At 35.4% G+C, this 19,099-nt stretch overlaps 1 protein-coding gene across 3 annotated transcripts in view; it reads right to left on the minus strand.

Moving 5' to 3' along the window:
• Positions 1-4,200: 4,200 nt before the first annotated feature.
• Positions 4,201-19,099, minus strand: part of RTTN (rotatin) — a 76,677-nt gene continuing 61,778 nt past the window's right edge. For all 3 annotated transcript variants that reach the window (XM_050320969.1, XM_050320978.1, XM_050320987.1), the window contains 9 exons: positions 17,732-17,837; positions 15,867-15,961; positions 12,351-12,428; positions 10,748-10,874; positions 8,859-9,058; positions 7,512-7,779; positions 6,181-6,284; positions 5,755-5,824; positions 4,201-4,664 (listed from right to left, as the gene is read on the minus strand). In XM_050320969.1, the coding sequence (XP_050176926.1) occupies positions 4,582-4,664; positions 5,755-5,824; positions 6,181-6,284; positions 7,512-7,779; positions 8,859-9,058; positions 10,748-10,874; positions 12,351-12,428; positions 15,867-15,961; positions 17,732-17,837 (1,131 nt within the window). In that variant the 3' untranslated portion in view covers positions 4,201-4,581. The remainder of the gene's footprint in view (positions 4,665-5,754; positions 5,825-6,180; positions 6,285-7,511; positions 7,780-8,858; positions 9,059-10,747; positions 10,875-12,350; positions 12,429-15,866; positions 15,962-17,731; positions 17,838-19,099) is intronic.

Here is a 19,099-nt window from a genome sequence, read left to right on the forward strand (position 1 = left end):
GCACTGGGCAGAAGAATTTACATTTTTAGGTTCTAAACTATATATTATTGGATCTAAAAGGTAGATAATGGTGTGTCAGTAATCCACAACAAAGGAAAAGACAGAATAAAACCACAAAAACATTAGCACTGAAGTTATTAAAAATTTATTAGAATTTTTTGAAAAAATAAAACCATCCTAAAATACATAAAACCCACATAAAATGTAATACTAATCACAATACATTTTATGTTTATTTCTTTATAAAGTAGATTATTTGTACTTTCAGTTGAAGTGGAAAGGAAATGCAAAAATTTTGTGAAACAAATAATGAAGTTGTTTCCAAACAGCTCCATCCTCTACTTCTTGAAACCTCATCTAACTGCAACTGTCTCCCAACATTTCCATTTTGAACACAACAGTATCATATGTAGTATTGATTTCTACTAAAATTCCATTTATGCTCAGCAAAGACCTGCATGCATATAGTAAACACTCAGGACTGAGATCTGAAAATGTACAAATTTATAGTCCTGTTGGCAAGCAGAAAAGAAGTCGGAACGATGACATAACATCCAGATTGATCATTCAAAATAGGTCCATGTGTTTCTAAGGAATGAGTATATTTGTGAACCTGAGCACATACATTTGCTGCAAATCCAACACACACAGTCTCCATTTTGGGTGCAGGAAACCAGGGGTTCTGAGAATCTCCTCTTCCAATGAAAATGAGACCAGTATTTCCATGTATTTTTTTTATCTTGGAAAAGTTGTGATGACTGACATAGGGTTGAAAGGGTGGAGGGAAACATGCAGCTGAATACAAAATTGAGTGTTAAAATCCCTACTGCTGATGTTCAGCACCTAAAACACCAGTTTTAAAAATAAGATGCGCCCAAGAATAGCTGGGACTGAGGCCAGAGGGCACAGACTGACCCTCACCCACGGGGCCAAATCCTTCCCGGTTACACAACAGGGGGAGTAATCAGGTCTTGGGAACGCCCAGAGGCCACACAGAATTGCTGAACGAGGTCAGGTGAGCACCGAAAGATGATGATGATGAGGTAATAAATGCAGAATGCACATCTTCCACAATGCATCCAAGAGATGAGCCTACGAGGACCGCAATGGTGTGAAATTATATTTATCACAACTCCCTCTCTACGCTAAAGTAAAAGTAGTGTGACTGCTATCACAGCAGTGTAGCTGTAAATGATTACTTTAAGAGCCATCTGGGATAAAGAGTTGAAGGAATAATTTTTTTCTCTTTATTTATTTATTTTTTTTTTGCAACCAGAAGAAACCTCAAATGAAGTGTAGACTTTCCCTAGACTCCCCAGTGGACACTCTGTGTGTCTGCTAATCATTACCCCCCACCCAGAAGATTGTAAAACATTTCTCTGAAGGACAAGCAGATTTGAGAAGCTGTCACAGTAGCTTCTATTTTACTGTGAAGGGAAACCCTTATAAAAACCTGGACCACAGCCTCAGTATAGAAGATTCCCCACCCCAGTCTGGCCAGTACTGGTGTCACAAGCCCATAATTGCTGTAATTTGCAAGTTTGATATGGAGGGGAACCAATGGAAAACTCCATCTGGGGCTGTGTAGTTGCTGAGTGAGGAGAATCCATAGGCCCAAATTGCTGGAAGAGCAAAATATAGTTCCTTTCTCATAAATGAAATGTTTTTTTCTGAGGATTTTCAAGTAGGCTTGAAAATCTATTACTCAAAGGTTTGAAAACTTCATCAGCAAGTCATGACTTAATGTCTCTATTTGCATGAACACACACAATCAAAACTAAATGATTTAAGTTTAATCTACAATTTTTTACCACTCAAGCGAAAATTATTTCTTTGAAAGATTTAAGCATGCACTAGATGACACATCCGTCTTAAAAAAAAAATCTGAAAGCCTCATTTTTAGTGGATTTTATGCACTTACCTCTTTTGAATTTAATAACTTCTTTCTTGATTACAAGCTTATCATAAAAGATAAAGCAACCAAGTAAGAGCATGATATATCTGCACTTAGTGCAAATGGTAATTGTGTTCTCCTGGATAAGGATTTTCAAGAGACTCCTAGCTTGTACAGTCATGCCTTTTATTAGGGAAACTAGATGAAAGTTGAATTTTATCTCTTAAAATTCTGTAGTCTATTCAGAGAATCCATCGTCATTTTAATTGCACTTTCCTCTGTAGGGTTAAAAATTATTTTACAGCTCTTAGAATTTGAAGGTATTTTAGGGTTCAATTTTCTTTGAAAACACAGACAGGACAAATATCCCATCCTTCAAGACAGATGGATCTTCAAAATTGTGTTTAACTGTGAATGCAGTCTAAATATTTTCTTCTTCTTTCATGAAAGCTATTAAGACTAAAGGTTATTGTGAGGCTATTTATGGTAGTCTAAGTGCCAGTGAACAGAAATTATAGGGTCATATACATTTTATAACTCACTTTGTTAACATGCAGGAAGACAGGATGCTGCCACTGTATGTCTCTAATTTTCAAGGGAAAAGGTGATGAAGGCAGTGCTGTCATTTAAATAAATACAGAAAGCCTTTTCCTTAATATTGAAAAAGTTTTAAGCATTCACAATGTGACTATAGAGGTTTTAGCTCTTAGAGGTTAAAAATTGTTTTGATTTTCCAGAATAGCAAACCAGAAGTATTTACTTATGCCATTGCTAGTTGCTTTCCACAACTGTAAAATGTTGCAAAATGAGAAAAGAGCAGTCAGATCTATGCTCATTTTGGAATAAACACAGCACTTACACTAAGGCTTATTGGAACAACAAATGTATTAGTAATTTATCCAGATTTTTCAATATGAATAGTTTCTTCAAGAACTTGTACAGCTTAGTAAAACAGAAATGTGTAATATAAAACAAACATCCAGATCATCTGTGGTCTTATTATATTGTACTTGCATTTAATGAAGTTGTGCAACTCTGCAGCCCTATTTCACCCCATGAAATCCACGTGAATGAGCTCTTGCCCTCCTCGTGGGAGTGACTACTTCCATTAGGAATCATTTGGCATTGAGTGCTCTCACTTTTTGCGTCTCTGAAACAGAAAAAAATCGGCAATCAATCTGCACTTTGACTTAGAAACTAAATTATGAGAAACATCATTGGAATCAAGTATGCTGAAACACAAGTCTCTGAAGGGACTTGGCAGCCACCAGTCTGAGGGAAAGAAATCTCCCCATCCAAGACCAGCCAGCCAATGCTGACTTGCAAAGCTGCCTGCTCTCAAGAGTTGTCCTGCCCTGAAGCTGACTGTACTGCAATACTATGGGATAAGCATGACGGAATTTAACAACCACTTTACAAAATACAATCATCACACAACACAGCAAGTGGAAAAGAATTGGACTCTGGTGGTCCATCCCCCTTTTTATTTGGAGGGGTGGAAGATCAGCCGATAATTACATTTCTAGTAATGACTTGATTCAGCCATAAGCATCACACTTACAGTCAGCTGAATAATTTACAAGCATTGGAAAACAAACAAACAAAAATCCCCTCTGCCATTGGAAAATCACCTGGTTAGGAAGAAGAGACTAACTACAGATAGACATGGCTTTGCTATAACTTTTAGAACTATTACTTGAGTTTTGCTTTGAATTAACTCACTCCTCTCTGACCTTGACATAAAATAAAATATTTATCTGTTGAAAGAAACTAAAACATCCTGCTAGATACTCTAGAAGCATGGTCAAAAAAACTGTCATGCTCAGACATCAATGTATTTTTCTCTCAAACTCTTTCAGTATAGAATACTGAAAAACTTAGGACAATTGTTACATAGTAGCACTTAAAAGACAACACAGACCTGGATAATAGAGGGGTTTTTGCCTCAAGCAAAAGATTTGAAGTATTTATAAACTAGAAACCAACAGATTTTTTTCCTCAGAATATCTTCTACAGCGTTGTAATCTAACTAAAATGGATGCACACATCTCATACCCTGAATAAACTGCTATATTAACATAATTATCAGTTGTAATTTCAGTGAGGGCTCTTTTGCAATTCTTAGTATCTTAAAAAAATACAGCAGTTTGAACTGAAATCTCCTTCAAAACTAAAACACACACCTTGCTGTTCTGAATCTAATATGTATAACACACCGTAACTGCCAGCATTTTCAGTTCTTGAATCCGAGCATACACTGTGTACACCTGCAATGTTAAAAATTACAATTCACTGACAGCAAATGCTGATTTCAAAAACCCCTTTATTAAAAACAAGCCAAACCAGGAACTCTAATACTGTACAGTAACAATTTCAATGCATAATTTAAGAAAATTATTGATTTTTCACATCCTTTCCCCTATATATTCCTTCTTCTGTGTACATACTTTACATAGTAGCATAATTATAATTTCCCATTGGGATTACAGAATAAATAGTTTGAACCACATATAGTGCAATTTCTTTGGTTTAAAGCAATGAACTCCTTCCTCAAAGGCTTCATAAATTTCTTCCATAGCACATATGCTGCTGCCACAGAACTGTGAATCAGAAGCGCTTTCCTTGAATTTCAGGTTCCCATTGAACAAGCTGTTCAAGTACAACAACGAGAAGTCAACTGATGATCCTTAAGAATCAAGAAGCTGCACTATATTCTCTAAGCATTTTACATAGTAGGCATGTAGTTCATTTTCTTCTGGCTGTGGAGAAGCTGAAAGGAAGAAAAAACAAGATTTGAATTTCTAGTTGATACTTAATATAGAATTACTTTTCCAAAGATTGCATCAAATGCCTTGCTAGAATTCACACTTTACAACCTTAACCTTTGCGTTACAAGTAGCAAATCAAACACTAGTACTTGATGTTGCAAAGTCTGTTTTGGTTTTCTCTTCAGATAGAACAAAATAGGAAATGTAAAATAACAATAGCCATATTGAAACATTCCACCACTGTACTCAGAAGAACAATTTACCATTTTAGCCCAATTACCACTATTAAGTGATCAAACCTTTACTAGCATAGGCTAGTTGAGAACCTTAAGGCAGGAAAATATTGATGACAATATTGATGACATATTACATGACTGTAAGCTATAAAAATTACTGCATGAAATCTTTTATACACCATATTTTGATACGTAAATGTTTATTGTATTAAAAATCAACAGTTCAGTCCAGGTTTATGTTCTAAAGCAGTACACAAGTAAGTGGGGATTAATGTTACGAGGTGCTAGTCCATAAAAGCTGCACATTTCTACCTTGTTGATTCAACAAGTTGAACCTACAGCATTGAAGCTATTCGAACAATAGTTATGCTTAATTAATTAAGCAAAAAATCTAAAGCTTTCAGAATGTCAGGTAACTCATGGTACTCCTTTTAAGATAGGAACAAAGCTCTGTTCTGATCCCTTCTCTCTGTGGCTGAACACTGTGAGGCTGAGCACTGTTAAGCAAAGTCAATGCTAAAAGAAAAATTTTTCTTATCATTAAGTTTAAGAATTAACACAGACCTGTATTGTGAAAATAAAGAATTTTGTTGCAAGCATGATCAGACTTATGCTCAGAAACTAACCTTACTAATTATCTAGGGTCTTATTTAGAATTTGTTAACCAAGAGGCATTTTTCTCTATCTGTATTTAAAGGATGCCTAACCATAAACCATATTGCTCCTTGTGATTTTAGAGATAAAAGTATTATTTCAAAAACTTGTAGCACAACAAAAACTTATTGTAACGATATAAATTTAAATGTTTTAATGATGGAAAAATAAAGAATTGGCCTTAGGTGGAAGTAAGACTTACTTTTCTTCACTAAAGAATAAGCCTCATCTATTCTTCTCCTTATTGATGGATTCTTCAAAGTAACTTTTGCCTGTAGCACACACAGACACACAAAATAGAATGAGCTGACTTTCTTCCCCACATGATCACACTTCAATAGCAAAGTTTAGAGAATGACAATAATTCAGCAGAGCATGAGATGCAGGAATTTTAGAATTAACATATGACTGTATCATCATACAGACTGCATTTATACTGTCACAAATTACAGAGGACAAGCTGCTTCTTTACCATGTTGTTTAATCTCCTCGACTCAGCAGCTATGCAACTAAAATAAAGTCCAATGACTACTGTAAACTTCATTATTATTTACTTAGAGACTACTGTATTGTTTACAGCATAAATGTACAACATTACAATTTTTTCAAGCATTTCTCAAATACTAACCTTCTGATAGTTGTGAAGCAAAGCCCAAAGCGAAGCTGCTCCTACTCTCTGAACAGCAGGACTGTCACTTTCCAAACAGGCAGACAGTACTGCAATTGCTTGCTCTAATGAGAGAAATAAAAAGAAAATGAACCCAAAAGTATCTAGAAAACGTAATCAAAAGCACACAAATATATTTACATGCCTCAGTGTACTGATGTTTGGAGCACACTTACTTTTATGACAAGTATTGGTATGGCAGAGGAATTATAGAAACTTTATTATCGATTAAATTTCAATATGCTCATGAAATTGGTAGACTACATTGAAAAAAAAGTTGAAAATAATACAGCAAAACAAAGACGAGTAATGCTAAAAAATTAAGCCATCGGTAACAAAACATGCACATTATGTACAGCCATCAGCTATGCATAGGGACTGAGGAAGCCATGAAACTGTTTTATAACTCCCAGTAGCCACAATTAGAACCACATCAGGATGGATATTAAGATGTTTCTATTTTTCTTCATACTTATTATGCGGATGATTTGCAACCAGTGAGAAATATCTGCCACCCCACTGTAGGTGCCTTCATTTTCTATCATTTCTCTGAAGCCAAACTCTCCAAGTTTGCTTGTTCACTTCACAACAAAGATTCAGATTATGTAACTGCATAATAAATGCTTAATCAAGGCAGTAAATCCACATCTTAGGAAAAACTAAAAAGCATGAAACTATGGAAAACCTGCTGAGAGCTTATAACAAAACCAGAAGTATTCTCTCTGCAGTGAAATGGGGGAAAGAAACATGCCTTTTACAAACAACCAGAAAGAAGTTCTGTGCACGTTTTTACATTAAATATATATGCCATGATCATAACTTTATCGTTATCATAATTATTTCACACACATGGCAGGACATAAAATAGTTTGTCTCAACATCCATAACTTGCAGGAGCAAATAAGGTTTTGTCCAATGGAAGATAGGATCTTCAGTTACTTTAAACTGATTGACACAAAGAATCCTTCAATCCTCCCTGAAAAACTAGCTGTTTGAGAAAACTGCAAAAATCCTTTAATTCATGTGTTACTATATTCAAATGATGTCTCACAATGAATCTTGATTTTCTTTTTAAAACTATTTATTTGCTTTTTCTTTTATTATTTTAATTGCCTCTCTGCCAAAATATGCGCTCTGTAATCACTTCTACAAAAATAATTTTTATAAAAATGCTTTTCCAAAAAGCAATATTGAGTTCTTGGTCAGTTATCCAAACTGCATTGAAAACATGGTCTTCTGGAAGCCACAATATCCTCAGAATACAACACCATGTATACCCTTTAGATACTTACCATTACCTAATATCTTTGGTTTATTAGTTGGACTAAAACATATGTTATGTAGAACAAGAAGTGCTAGATGTTGGCTGCTCTTGTGTTTGCATTTACACATTTCCACGATCTGGTCTAAAAAACCATTTATCTTCATGACCATCTGCTGTCCATCTTCTCCAAAAGATATGTTCAGTAACAGCTTTAGCCAAAGAGTAGACACATTACCAGGATTTTTACTACTTCCTTTTGGTAAGGAAAGAGACAAAAAGTTCTGCAGGAAGTTACTCTGTTAGAAGAAAGAAAAAGGATGTTAGAATTTACAGTATTCCGTGGCTTGTTCACTGCTGTTTGGCCTTCCAATCTAAGTACTTGACCAAAAACTATTTAATTTACATATTTCAGGCAACACATTATTAGTCAAGGACTTTTGAAAGAATTACATATGAAAAAGAATCTACTTCCAGGTTCAAAAGTTAATATGGTAAGATAAATTTTCTTCTATAACAATTTATGCACTGTAGATACATAAAATTTGATCGAGCACAATGTATTTCTTTAAAGGCTAATTTCCACCACTATATAAGCTTTTGGTTTCCACTTAGCATTTCTGCCCACAAATAAGATAGAAGCATTTTAAGTGAATCAATGCACTACTCAGATAATGTCTTCTCGATTTCTTATTTATTACTGCATGTGTTATTAGCAAATGTTAAAAATATCTCAAGTTGGAAGTGACTCATAGGGACCTACAGCACCACTCCTTCCTTCACTGACAGCAATAGGAATGCCCTCTTTTTTTGCAAGATTTGAAGAAAAATTGTATGTCATATCAATGCACAGTTCTATCTCAGGGTTTGCCTCCACTTTAAAGAGATGCTGAGTAAGTGTATCACCATGTTGCAAGAGGGAGATGTTCTAACAAATTCCTGTGATGACAAAGTCCTTTATCTCACTGATGATAAACTACTGACATGGAGAACATCTTCTCTACAACTTCCATAAAGATTATGTTTCACACAGTATACTTAATGATTTATGCCACGTTTATTTTCTTGTTTACTCATGTGCAGTTTGTTCTACTGCATGCTTACTTTCATGATCCACTAGTGATTGCTATTATATGTATGTGTATTAAAAATTTTACACCCCACTGAAGCTGAGTGGTTATAAAAGATTCATCTGTCCAGACTATGAATATGGCTGAATTTCAGGTTGCTCGTAGGGAATGGTAACGCAACTAACTGAGAAAACAAAATGGTTTTGATTCCTGCAGAAGCATTTCTGTATGATCACAGGACAATCCATATTGAAAGATGAGCATTTATTAAAAAAGAAACTGCAACCATCACATTGCTATTTACTTACCTTCTGAATAATGCCTTTACAGTCATGGGACAGAGCAAGGTTAGAAATCAGACAAAAGACCACCTGCTGAACTGGGCTGTTATCATTTGACACTTGGGAAGCCAATCTCAAGATGTTATGCATTAACGAATTGCCAGCTGCACCTCGTGCAGACAGAAGTGATGATTGTCCACCACTGGTCCAACAAAGTGAAGCACAACCTTAGAACAATGAAACAGCATATTAGAAATGCAGACACCTATTCAAAAGAAAAACCTATAGAAAGAGAATCCAGCATCTTAAAGTTGAGATGGAATTTTTGAAAGGATTTTTTACTTATTTTTTCTTTGAACCACAATGAAATCAATGGACACAGTTTGAATAGAAACCTGCCTGAATCTGGTAGTTTACTGGAATAGGCATCTACTGTTCTATTGTTCCAGAATCTAAGAGGCAATTCTGCTGTTAAACAGAAGCCATTGCTGCAACTCCGAGTGTCTCCTTAAATCCAGAACATTGTATCTAAGGCATTATACAATTATTTGGCATCAGAATCTGAAAGAATCCTCTGAAACTGGTTTAGAAAACAGATGTCTTTTTATAATCTGAAAGGACTAATATGAGTTTTTTAGAACATTTTTTCTGAGAAATAAAAGCACTGTCTGCACCTGTCATTACCAACCTGATGCTTATGCACAAACATAGTTATAAACCTTTTTGTTTAGTGGCATTTGCCATCTGCAGAAAAGGTTAACTTCTGACATGGCAAAAGTAAACAAAAATGAGACAGTTTTAAACTGTTACAAATATCTACATGCATTTCTTTGACTACACTGAGAAGTGGTTAACCAGTTCAGAGTAGGTAAATTAACCTACTATAAACCAGCTATTCTGAACAGAAAGAAAAAACATGATTGATCAGAGAACACTTGCTCTTATCAGCAAGAAAAAAATGCAGCCTAGAGTCATTCAGAGTTAAGAAACGAGAAAGACCATCAGAACTTCAGCTTGATTTCTTGCATGTGACAGGACACTATATTTAAATTTTATACCCTGTGGTCGACTAATACACATTTGAGCTTTCTTCAGTCCATATTAAAAAAAATCTTTATGAAAAAAAGCCATCGCAAGATTTTTTTTTAAGTTATTGTCTCCAGACCTAAACAAAGAGTGAAAAAAGCTCAAGAGACTTTTCAGTTAATATATTTTAACTTTGCTAACTCTTTTATGGTATCTTGACCAGGAGAAATGAACAGACACTTATATGTCTCTTCAAGGCACTAGCAAAAGATTTTCTGAGTAAATAACCAGGATATGGAATAAGAAAAATCCATACTAGAAAAAAGATCAGGTTTCTAGTAGTGGGGATAATTATCAATGGAAATAAAAGGTTTGTTGAAATAAAGAAGAGAATCCTTATGAAAAATATATAAACACAAGCTACTGAGTCCAAGGTATAAATAAATGGAAGAAATTTAATACAAAATATTAAATTTAATATTGATTATTTTAAAAAGAGAATGTTCTCAATGAGGACAGAAGTACAAACCATGTAATGTACTCACACACTGTTCTCTATCAAAGAATTCCTAGAGTAGTACTTCTATAATATAACTATTCAGCATTGTAGGACATTCAGTGAAACCTTCAACACAATAGTTTGAATTAAATGCTATTTAATCCTTAAGTACAGTTGTACTCTTGCTAAATCCAAGAGTCTAAAACAGGATCTGAATAAAAGCCTTGAATGTATTAAAATCAAATCTCTTTATAGACTTTGACGAACCAGCACTTTTATACTTTCCTCTTACGGTAGTAATAAACTTTCTTTTATTTTCATTATGCTTTTCCATCTTAATTATTCTGGAAAAAATATTTTGATGTTTTACGTCACAAAGTGACTCTCATACCTTCAGGATAGTTTGCAGTGTAGACACAAAGCAAATGCAGAGCTATTTGCATTGAGGAGTCATCTGTTAAAAACCACGGCCATAGTGAATGCAGAATAGGAACAAGATGAGCTTTGAGCGCTGCCACCTACAGGAACATGAGGAAGAATTAACTACTATACTCTCAAATACTTTGAAAATGAAGTCTAGAGTGAGAAAAGCATATTTTAATCTTATGTTGTGTAATCTCATGCTTTATTTTATGGTTTAAAAGATTATACAGAGAACTGACACTCTCATATCAACACCAATGAAATTAACTCTATGCAAGAGAAAACCTGCATGTTTTTAATTACTGAGAGACATGAAAACAAAAGTAAAGATTTATTCATTCCAATTGTGATTGTTCAAGAGCTCTCTATTCTATAGTTTTATTCAACTCCAACTAAAGTAATTACTGGAAGTCAAAAAGCATAGAAACATAAAAGTGCAGTTGGATACAGAGCAAATGATAGAAATATTCAGTTATCAACAGAAACCTCCTTCTCTCCTCCAAGCAATTGTCTCTGCAGATCCTGATCAAAACAAGAAAAACCTTCCACAATAATCTTAGCTGAGATTATGGCATAACCAAGTTATGGGGACCTTAGGGATCATTAGATTGCTTATTCAGAAACAGGTGTTCTCGATACAAAAGGAATGCTAATACATGCCCTAGAAAAGGGGTACTTCTGGAAAGTCAGGAAATCTTGTAGTTCCACTAATGTATGTGCTAAAAGTAGAACAAATATAAATAGCACAAGTAACACAATGCCAAGACAAATTAAACTGTGAAAGAGAAAATGAAAATAAATGTGTGAGTGGTATCAGCAAGATAAAAAAGAGCAAGAACAGTGATCAGAAAGAATACAGGAAAAAAATTAAAAAAGGTAATCTAGTATTTTCCCCATGGAAAAAACAGGTAGGTAGAAGAACTGAAGTTGAAAAGAATATGAACAGAAAAAAAGACAAAGAATGTGAAATGAAAAGAAGAAATGGACAAGAAATTTTTTTTAAAAATCAAGATGGAAACAAAACTGTGTTGTGGAAGGTTACTGCAATTTAACTCAGATAAAGAAAAGTAAATGGCAAATTATTACTTGTGGTTTGTTTTTGTTTGGTTTTATTTGTTTGTTTGTGTTTTTGTTTTGGTTTGAGTTTTTTTGCCTTTCAGAAAGGAAAAGAAAATAAGGAGAGAGGAATAAGGAAAGAAAACCACTTTCCAAGATCTGAAGTTATTTCTATGTGCCTTTCTGGTGGCTTCACACTTTTCTCCACATCCCTTTTTCATATTATATGCTTTGAAAATCAGAATTATTTAATTAAGCAAAACAGAAGTGGATATAAAAGATAATAGATGTCTGAAACCACTGGGCGATGATGTTTCAGTAAGACCATTAGAGTTCTTAATGCATGCATGAAATATTCTTGGAAACTGGGAATAATAGTGAAATTTGAAGCATTTCTTGCTATCAATATTGAACTTAAATATAGCCAGCTTGAAAACAACTTCAAAGTACAAAAAAAAATTATCTTCATTCACTAACTGAATGTGCTCACATTACTCCAACCTAAGAATACTTACTTTGCATTCTTGATTTTCAAAGAGACAGTTCCTGAGGAGCTGCATAGAACACCTTAACTCCTTGAGAAGGTTCTCCTCCTGTCCACAGAAAAATAATTGAAGATTGTCAACATAAGACTAGAATGAATTTTATACAAGGAGGAAAGAGACTTCTAAGGCATCAACATTTGGGTCACATCTCTTCTGCAGTTTTCTTCTGATCTCAGGTAGGATTCATCTCAGCTCGCTTTGAGTATATTTACTAAAGACATTTATAACAAGTTGTTTAGAGTCATCCTTGTCTCTCATATAACCCACAGATACTATTTCTAGGGGCACCAATCTGACCAAATGCAGACACCTGCTCCATTTCTCTTACAACTAATGAAGAATGGGTGGGAACATTTCCAAGTATTGGTTCCATTCTAAAGACATCCTAAAACAAGTCAAATGAATCACTCCCGAGAAGCACCTTTTTCTTCCTCTGATAAAAACAAGGTTAAACTAACTCTGTCTTGCAGATCTCTACATTTGGTCAGACCAATCCATCCTTATATTCCCAGGGTCTTAGCTTCCCATCCTTAATAAAGGAAATAGCTTCCAACCTAATAAGAATATCACAAAGATAAATACAGACCATTGGACAGTGAGGTACTATACTGAGATTAAAGTATACAAGTAAACAAAAAATCCATCTTCATGATAGAGCTGTGATGCTAGAGGCTAATGATTGCTGACATAACTTCTATAAGGTTGACACAGTAAAACACTTATGAAAGATGATAAAATTCCAACAAGCCTGTACACCACAGCATAATACTTCTGTCTTATAAAGGAACAAAAATGTAAAATAGGATTCATGCTTAATCTCAGACAAGGTGAAGCAATAAGGTGTGCTTATAAATCATAACATGCACAGTTGATGACATTTAGGAATGAAGTAACCGTCTATCCCCCAAAGGTTAATGAAAGTCAGGTGTAGTAGATAAAGAAAAAGCATACAAATAATCATTACAAATACATTTTAGCTAAATAAAATCACTTTTAGCTAAATAAAATGCTATCTCCAAAACGTTATTCCAAGGAATTCTCTTTGTATTAATTTAGTTAATAAATATAGTAACTCTAAAATGCCACAAGCTATAACTCATATTTAATGTATAAACTTCAACAAGGTTGAAAAAGTTATGGATTGTGTTGACGGCACTGTTGTATTTATTTGGTTTAGGATATCTTCATTTTTACTAAGATCCTATTATAAGGCCTTTTTTCAAAACTTGGCCATTTGCAAATACTTTTCATGCTCTTGGTTAGCATCACATTAATTATTGTGAAATAAAAGGAATATCAGCTAAAACACATCAGTTGCCCTGAGAATGAAGCTAGGTCAAACACATTTTTCCCAACAGTTAAAAGAAAAAAATGAGAAAGAAAAAAAAGAAAAGAAGCTCTCATATCTTCTTTTTGAGAGTTGTGCCTTGAAGTGAGTGAGCTTAGGGGTAGTTTTGTGAATGATCAGCTAAATCTACTACGAAAGCAATATCCCAGTTTCCTTCACATGAAACTTTTTGTCATTATGCACCACATATGATGCTTACATACACTTACATGTGACGTAGCAACCTACAGTCCCAGCTGAGCAGGAAAATCTGCCACAAAGTCTTGCAAATCTTTCAAAGAATTTTTAATTAAACATAAACAGTCTTTCTGACCTTTCTCAGAGGCTCCTTTCCTCTAATTTCTTTCAAGTTTTATATTCCTTCTATGTTTAGCAGAGGAGCAAATGTCCCCAGCTTCCCGCTTCTCAGCCCAAAAAAATACAAAGAACTAGCTGACTTCAACCTTCCAAGACATATCCAGGGCAGGACACCTTTCGGCCTCCAATCCTTGAAGAAGGGATAATAAATGTGTTTAGCAGCTCTAAAGAAAAAATACTGTAGCTTTCAAATGTCAGGGTCAAACTCAAAATTTTTTTAAGAGTTCATTGTTTTAAAACACAGTTCCACACTCTCACATATCAAGGCTAATGTCTGTGTCAAAACCTCTGAAAAATACTACTGAGCTCAAGAAATGCCAAAACACTCTGCAGGAAGATGTTCTCTGCAATTTCTGCTTTATGTGGGAGTGGACAAGATACCAAACTTGACAGCAGAGGTTACTGCCTGTATTTTAATAATTTTCTTAGATGAAAGTGGTAGAAAATAACCAGATTGTAACAAAAAACTTATGAAACTGCTGTATAATGGTAAGACATATCTAGATGTGGTAAAGAACAGCTGGGTGATACGAGAGTCTGGAATAACTGGAAGGAAGTTAAAAAAAAGGCTAAATAAATAAATAGTGAATGGAGAAAAGAAACTGGGAGTGCAGGCAGTAGAAGGACTGCAAGAATGAGGTTAAAATAAAAACTGACAAGAAGGTAAAACCAGGGACAATTGACTTGATGACAAGAAGCTCAGATGTCCAGACCAAGTTTGAAGGAGAACAGAACAAAAAGTAGAATTGGAAGCCACATAATAGGAGAAGGTGGAGAGTAAAAAAAACTATGATTTGCATTCATAAGCAGACTGAAACTAGTTTTGGGATGGGAGGGAGATTGACTGACACAGGAATAGACAAAATCAAAATGGCTAGCACTGGTTGAAAGACAATGAGAAAGAAAACTTGAGAAAAACAAAAATTATTATTGTGGAAACAAGATGGGAAAAATTAGCTGGATAGGATAGAACCATGAAGTCACAGCGGAAAGTCCAACTATATTTGAAAACAATACAGTACTCTGATATTGCTGTAAGGCTAAATATCATAAATTACAAGCACTGATAGATTACAAAAGGATGTTTGTGTATATCAGTGCATGTCTGAAACTGAACTTTGACCTTTCAGTCAGAAGCTTTCTAGTTGCTGGCTTCATCCAGAATGAGCTAGTTGCTAATTCTGATAACCTGGACTAAAAGTGGGAAGTTCTGAATCCTCCAATTAATGAAAAGATACAAGACAAAACCAGTAACTCAGAGGCTGATCATGTGTTGTACTTCACACATAGATTAACTTATGGTAAACAGGAGCTTGGAGGTCTAGGAAAAAAAGCGTGTGGCAAAAAGGATTTCTGAAAAGAAACTGTGCCTGAAAGGAATCAAAAAAAAAAAAAAAAAAAAAAAAGAAGAACACGATGATCCTGGCTAGAGGAAGAACTCTGAAAGTGGGAGAAGATCCTGAGGGCTAGAGAGATGCATGGAGAAAAACACCAGTACGTGCCCTGGGGCTTTGTCCAGCAAACACCCAAGACTAAGCAGCTGCAAAGCATGAACTGATGTGATTTTCTTCTTGACATTCCTGAAGTAGCAGTCATCTCCATGTTGGAAAAGGAAGTTGAGACCTAGTAAGACCTTACAGAAGTCTCCAGATCCACTACAAGTTATCATTAACTGTCTCATCCATGACAATCATTATCTGCCTCAAGAAAATAAAAACAAACCAAATGAAAGAGAGTTGGGAAGTGCCTTATCATATCAGTCTTCTGCCTTTTATAGGTACCTTTTTTCTCTGTGCTTTCCCAGGCTTTAGGGAATCCAAGTTCAGCTGTGCATGAATGTGCTTCATGTTTTCTATACAGCTGTCTATCAGGCCAGCTGGAAGACAAAAACCAGTAACATTTATAATTACATTCACAATCAGAAACATTTTAAGAAACACAAAATATCTTTCTGGCAATGATCTTGTTGTTATCTGCTTGATATCAGGACATAACTAACAGATTCTGAGATGAAGTGCATGCAGTTGAATGATCTCAAGAAACCAGAATACATTTGAGTCCTCTTGCAACAGAGTCCCACTGAGAGGAATGCCAAAAGGAAGGAGTGGTAAGATTGAGAGAGGAAGATGATTTGAGAAGGAGAGGATAACAACTCATAACTCTTCAGGATATTTTCAGTGATGCTGCTTAGAAGAGTGAAGCTTCAAGAAGTTAGGGCATCCATTTATATTACCCAACCCTTCCCTAATAAGGTGCAGCAGATCTGCTGCACCTGCAGTGGGACAAAGGAAAGCAATTGTTCAGTTGACCCAAATGCAAAATTTTGAGTTAGTCTCTTTTCTTTGGATCTAGAGTCTTTAATTTACTACAAGATCATGGAGTGACTACGTGAGGGGACAAAGTAAGAGCTACAGATATCCTCTGTCTGGATTTCCTTAAGGCTTTTGACATGGTTCTCTACAACATTCCTCCAAATCAGAGAGTTATGTAATTGACAGGTGGACTGTACGGTGGCTGAGATGGTTAGATGCTCACTCAGAGGGTAGAAGTGAATGGGTCAAAGTCCAGATGGAGACTGGTGACAAGTAGTGTCCCTCAGGGGTTCATGTTGGGACCTGTTTAATGCATTCACCAATAACACAGTGGGATTGAGTGCACCCTCAGCAAGTTTTCAGATGGCACCAAGATAAGCAGTGTGCTTGACACACCTGAGGAATCGGATGCCATTCAGAGGGACCTGGACAAGCTCAAGAAATGGGTTCAGGTGAGCCTCATTATGTTAACAAGGTCATGTGCAAGGTGCTGGGCTTGGTTGGGGCAATCCCAAGTATTGGAGGATAAAGGGATTGAGAGCAGCCTTGCTAAGAAGGAATTGGGGCTGCTGGTGGATGAAAAGCTGGAGATGACTCAGCAATGTGCACTTACAGTCTAGAAGGCCAACTGCATCATGGGCTGCATCAAAAGCAGCATGGCCAGCGGGGTGAGGGAGGGGATTCTGCCCCTCTACTCCTCTCTGGTGAGAGCCCACCTGGAGTGCTGCATCTAGCTCTGGGGCCCCCAGCACATGAAGGGCCTGTTGGAGAGAGTCCAGAAGAGGACAATAATAACGATGGGAGGGATGTAATAGATCTAAGAGGACATACAACTTGGAGAGTTGGGATTATTCAGCCTGGAGAAGAGAAGGCTTCAAGGAGACCTGATTGCAGTCTTTCAGTACTTAAAAAGAGCATATAAAAGATGGGGACAAACATTTTGGCAGGGCCTGTTGCAATAGGATGAGGGGTAATCATTTTAAATTATGAGAGAGCAGACTTAGACTAGACATGAGAAAGAAATTTTTCACAATGATGTGTTTCAAATGGATGAACATGCCATTAGTGGTAAAAGCTCACAGGACTCTTCTCACTCTAACACAGAGCTGTGACTTCACCACAAGTTTTTAGACTGGCTGTAACATAACATTTTATTCGCAGCTGAAAACTTTTAACTATTAATAAGATTTCATAACAAAAATCTGAAAAAAGCCCTGCCACTGAAATCTAGGTCTTTTGCTTTGACAAAAATTGTTATGATTTAAAGATAATATGTAAAACACCTGCAAGCATTTGATTCACAAATCATTTAACATCTGTTTTGAAATGCTCACCTTCCAAAGCACATTTCTGGGCATTTTTACTGACAGCTAATAAAGACAGCAGTGCATTTGTAGCAACTTCTTTCAGCACATCCTTTGAAGATTTTCTTTCACAGACCTACAAAAAATGCAATTTCAGTACCGAAATGAAAAAGTGACCATATTAAAAATAGTATTCATATCTATAAATAGGTTGTCATAGTCTACGTTTTCATTCAGATGATTCATCACTCCATTCCTATATGGAGTTCTTTCTATATATATTCATGTTTATAGACGGCATTCCAGACTTTTCCTAATATTCAAGGTTTGCTATTGCAGACAACTCATTGATGTGCCTTTAGTGCAGTCTTACCTTCCTTCAACACAATAATGAAGAAGAGACATTAAATATAGTGAAATTCCTTAGAATAAAAATATCACTGATAATTATTTTAGATAATCTTCTAAACACTGAAAATAGTAGTTTGTCTTATTTTTGCAAGGCCTTTATAAGCATCAAACCTTTTCTAACAACATAAGTATAAACTCTGTGTTTTCAAAGGAATATTTACCTGGAGTCATATAAAAAGACAGTTGAAAGACAAGGAGCTGCCTATGCTTCATATATTATCCATTAGAGAATTTTTTCCATCTAGCAATTTTCCCTAAAATATCATGCCAATACTAACATCCATTAAAATGGCAAATGACACGCATTGTAATCAGAAGAATATAGTAAAATAAGAACAATTGCTGGATCATAATAAAAAGAAAAACATACTTTAAAGTTAGCCAGAAACACATCATCTTAAGAAAAACATACTTCAGACAGAAATCTTGTGAGTACCTATCCATAGGACCTCACAGATTTTACCCCTACTTACATCATGTACTAATGGCCTAAGAAATTTTTCAAATTTTAATATGCAATAAAATATCAATGTATGCTCTAGGATTATCATTTATCAAAGTATTCACTGCAACCAGGACTGAAAAGGTCAAGGAATAAAGACTAGTAAGTTGATAATTTGAAGAAACCCCAACCGCTCACTGATAAGGACAACTGACACCAAATTAAAGCACCAAAGCATGGACTGGGTTCTGTGTTTATAACCAACAAAAAAAATTTACATTTAGACTACAACTGTTTTTACTAGATCCAGTGTGAAATCTCTGTTTAGAGGCTATAGAGCCACAGTGCTGCAACAGAGCAGCGAAAGAACACAGTGTATGTGACAGATGTTAGCTAGATCAGGACAATTCTTGGCAGGAGTAAGGTTATTCTACAAGAATTCAGCACCCACAGGAAGAGAGGAGATGAAATGATACTAAGAGAACATTATTTCGGTCACATCATCCAATATGCATAAATGTCAAATAAATTATGGTTTACATAGC

This window comes from Myiozetetes cayanensis, unplaced genomic scaffold (assembly GCF_022539395.1).
Source record: "Myiozetetes cayanensis isolate MyiCay16 unplaced genomic scaffold, myiCay2020 scf1, whole genome shotgun sequence".
NCBI classification, from domain to species: Eukaryota; Metazoa; Chordata; class Aves; order Passeriformes; family Tyrannidae; genus Myiozetetes; species Myiozetetes cayanensis.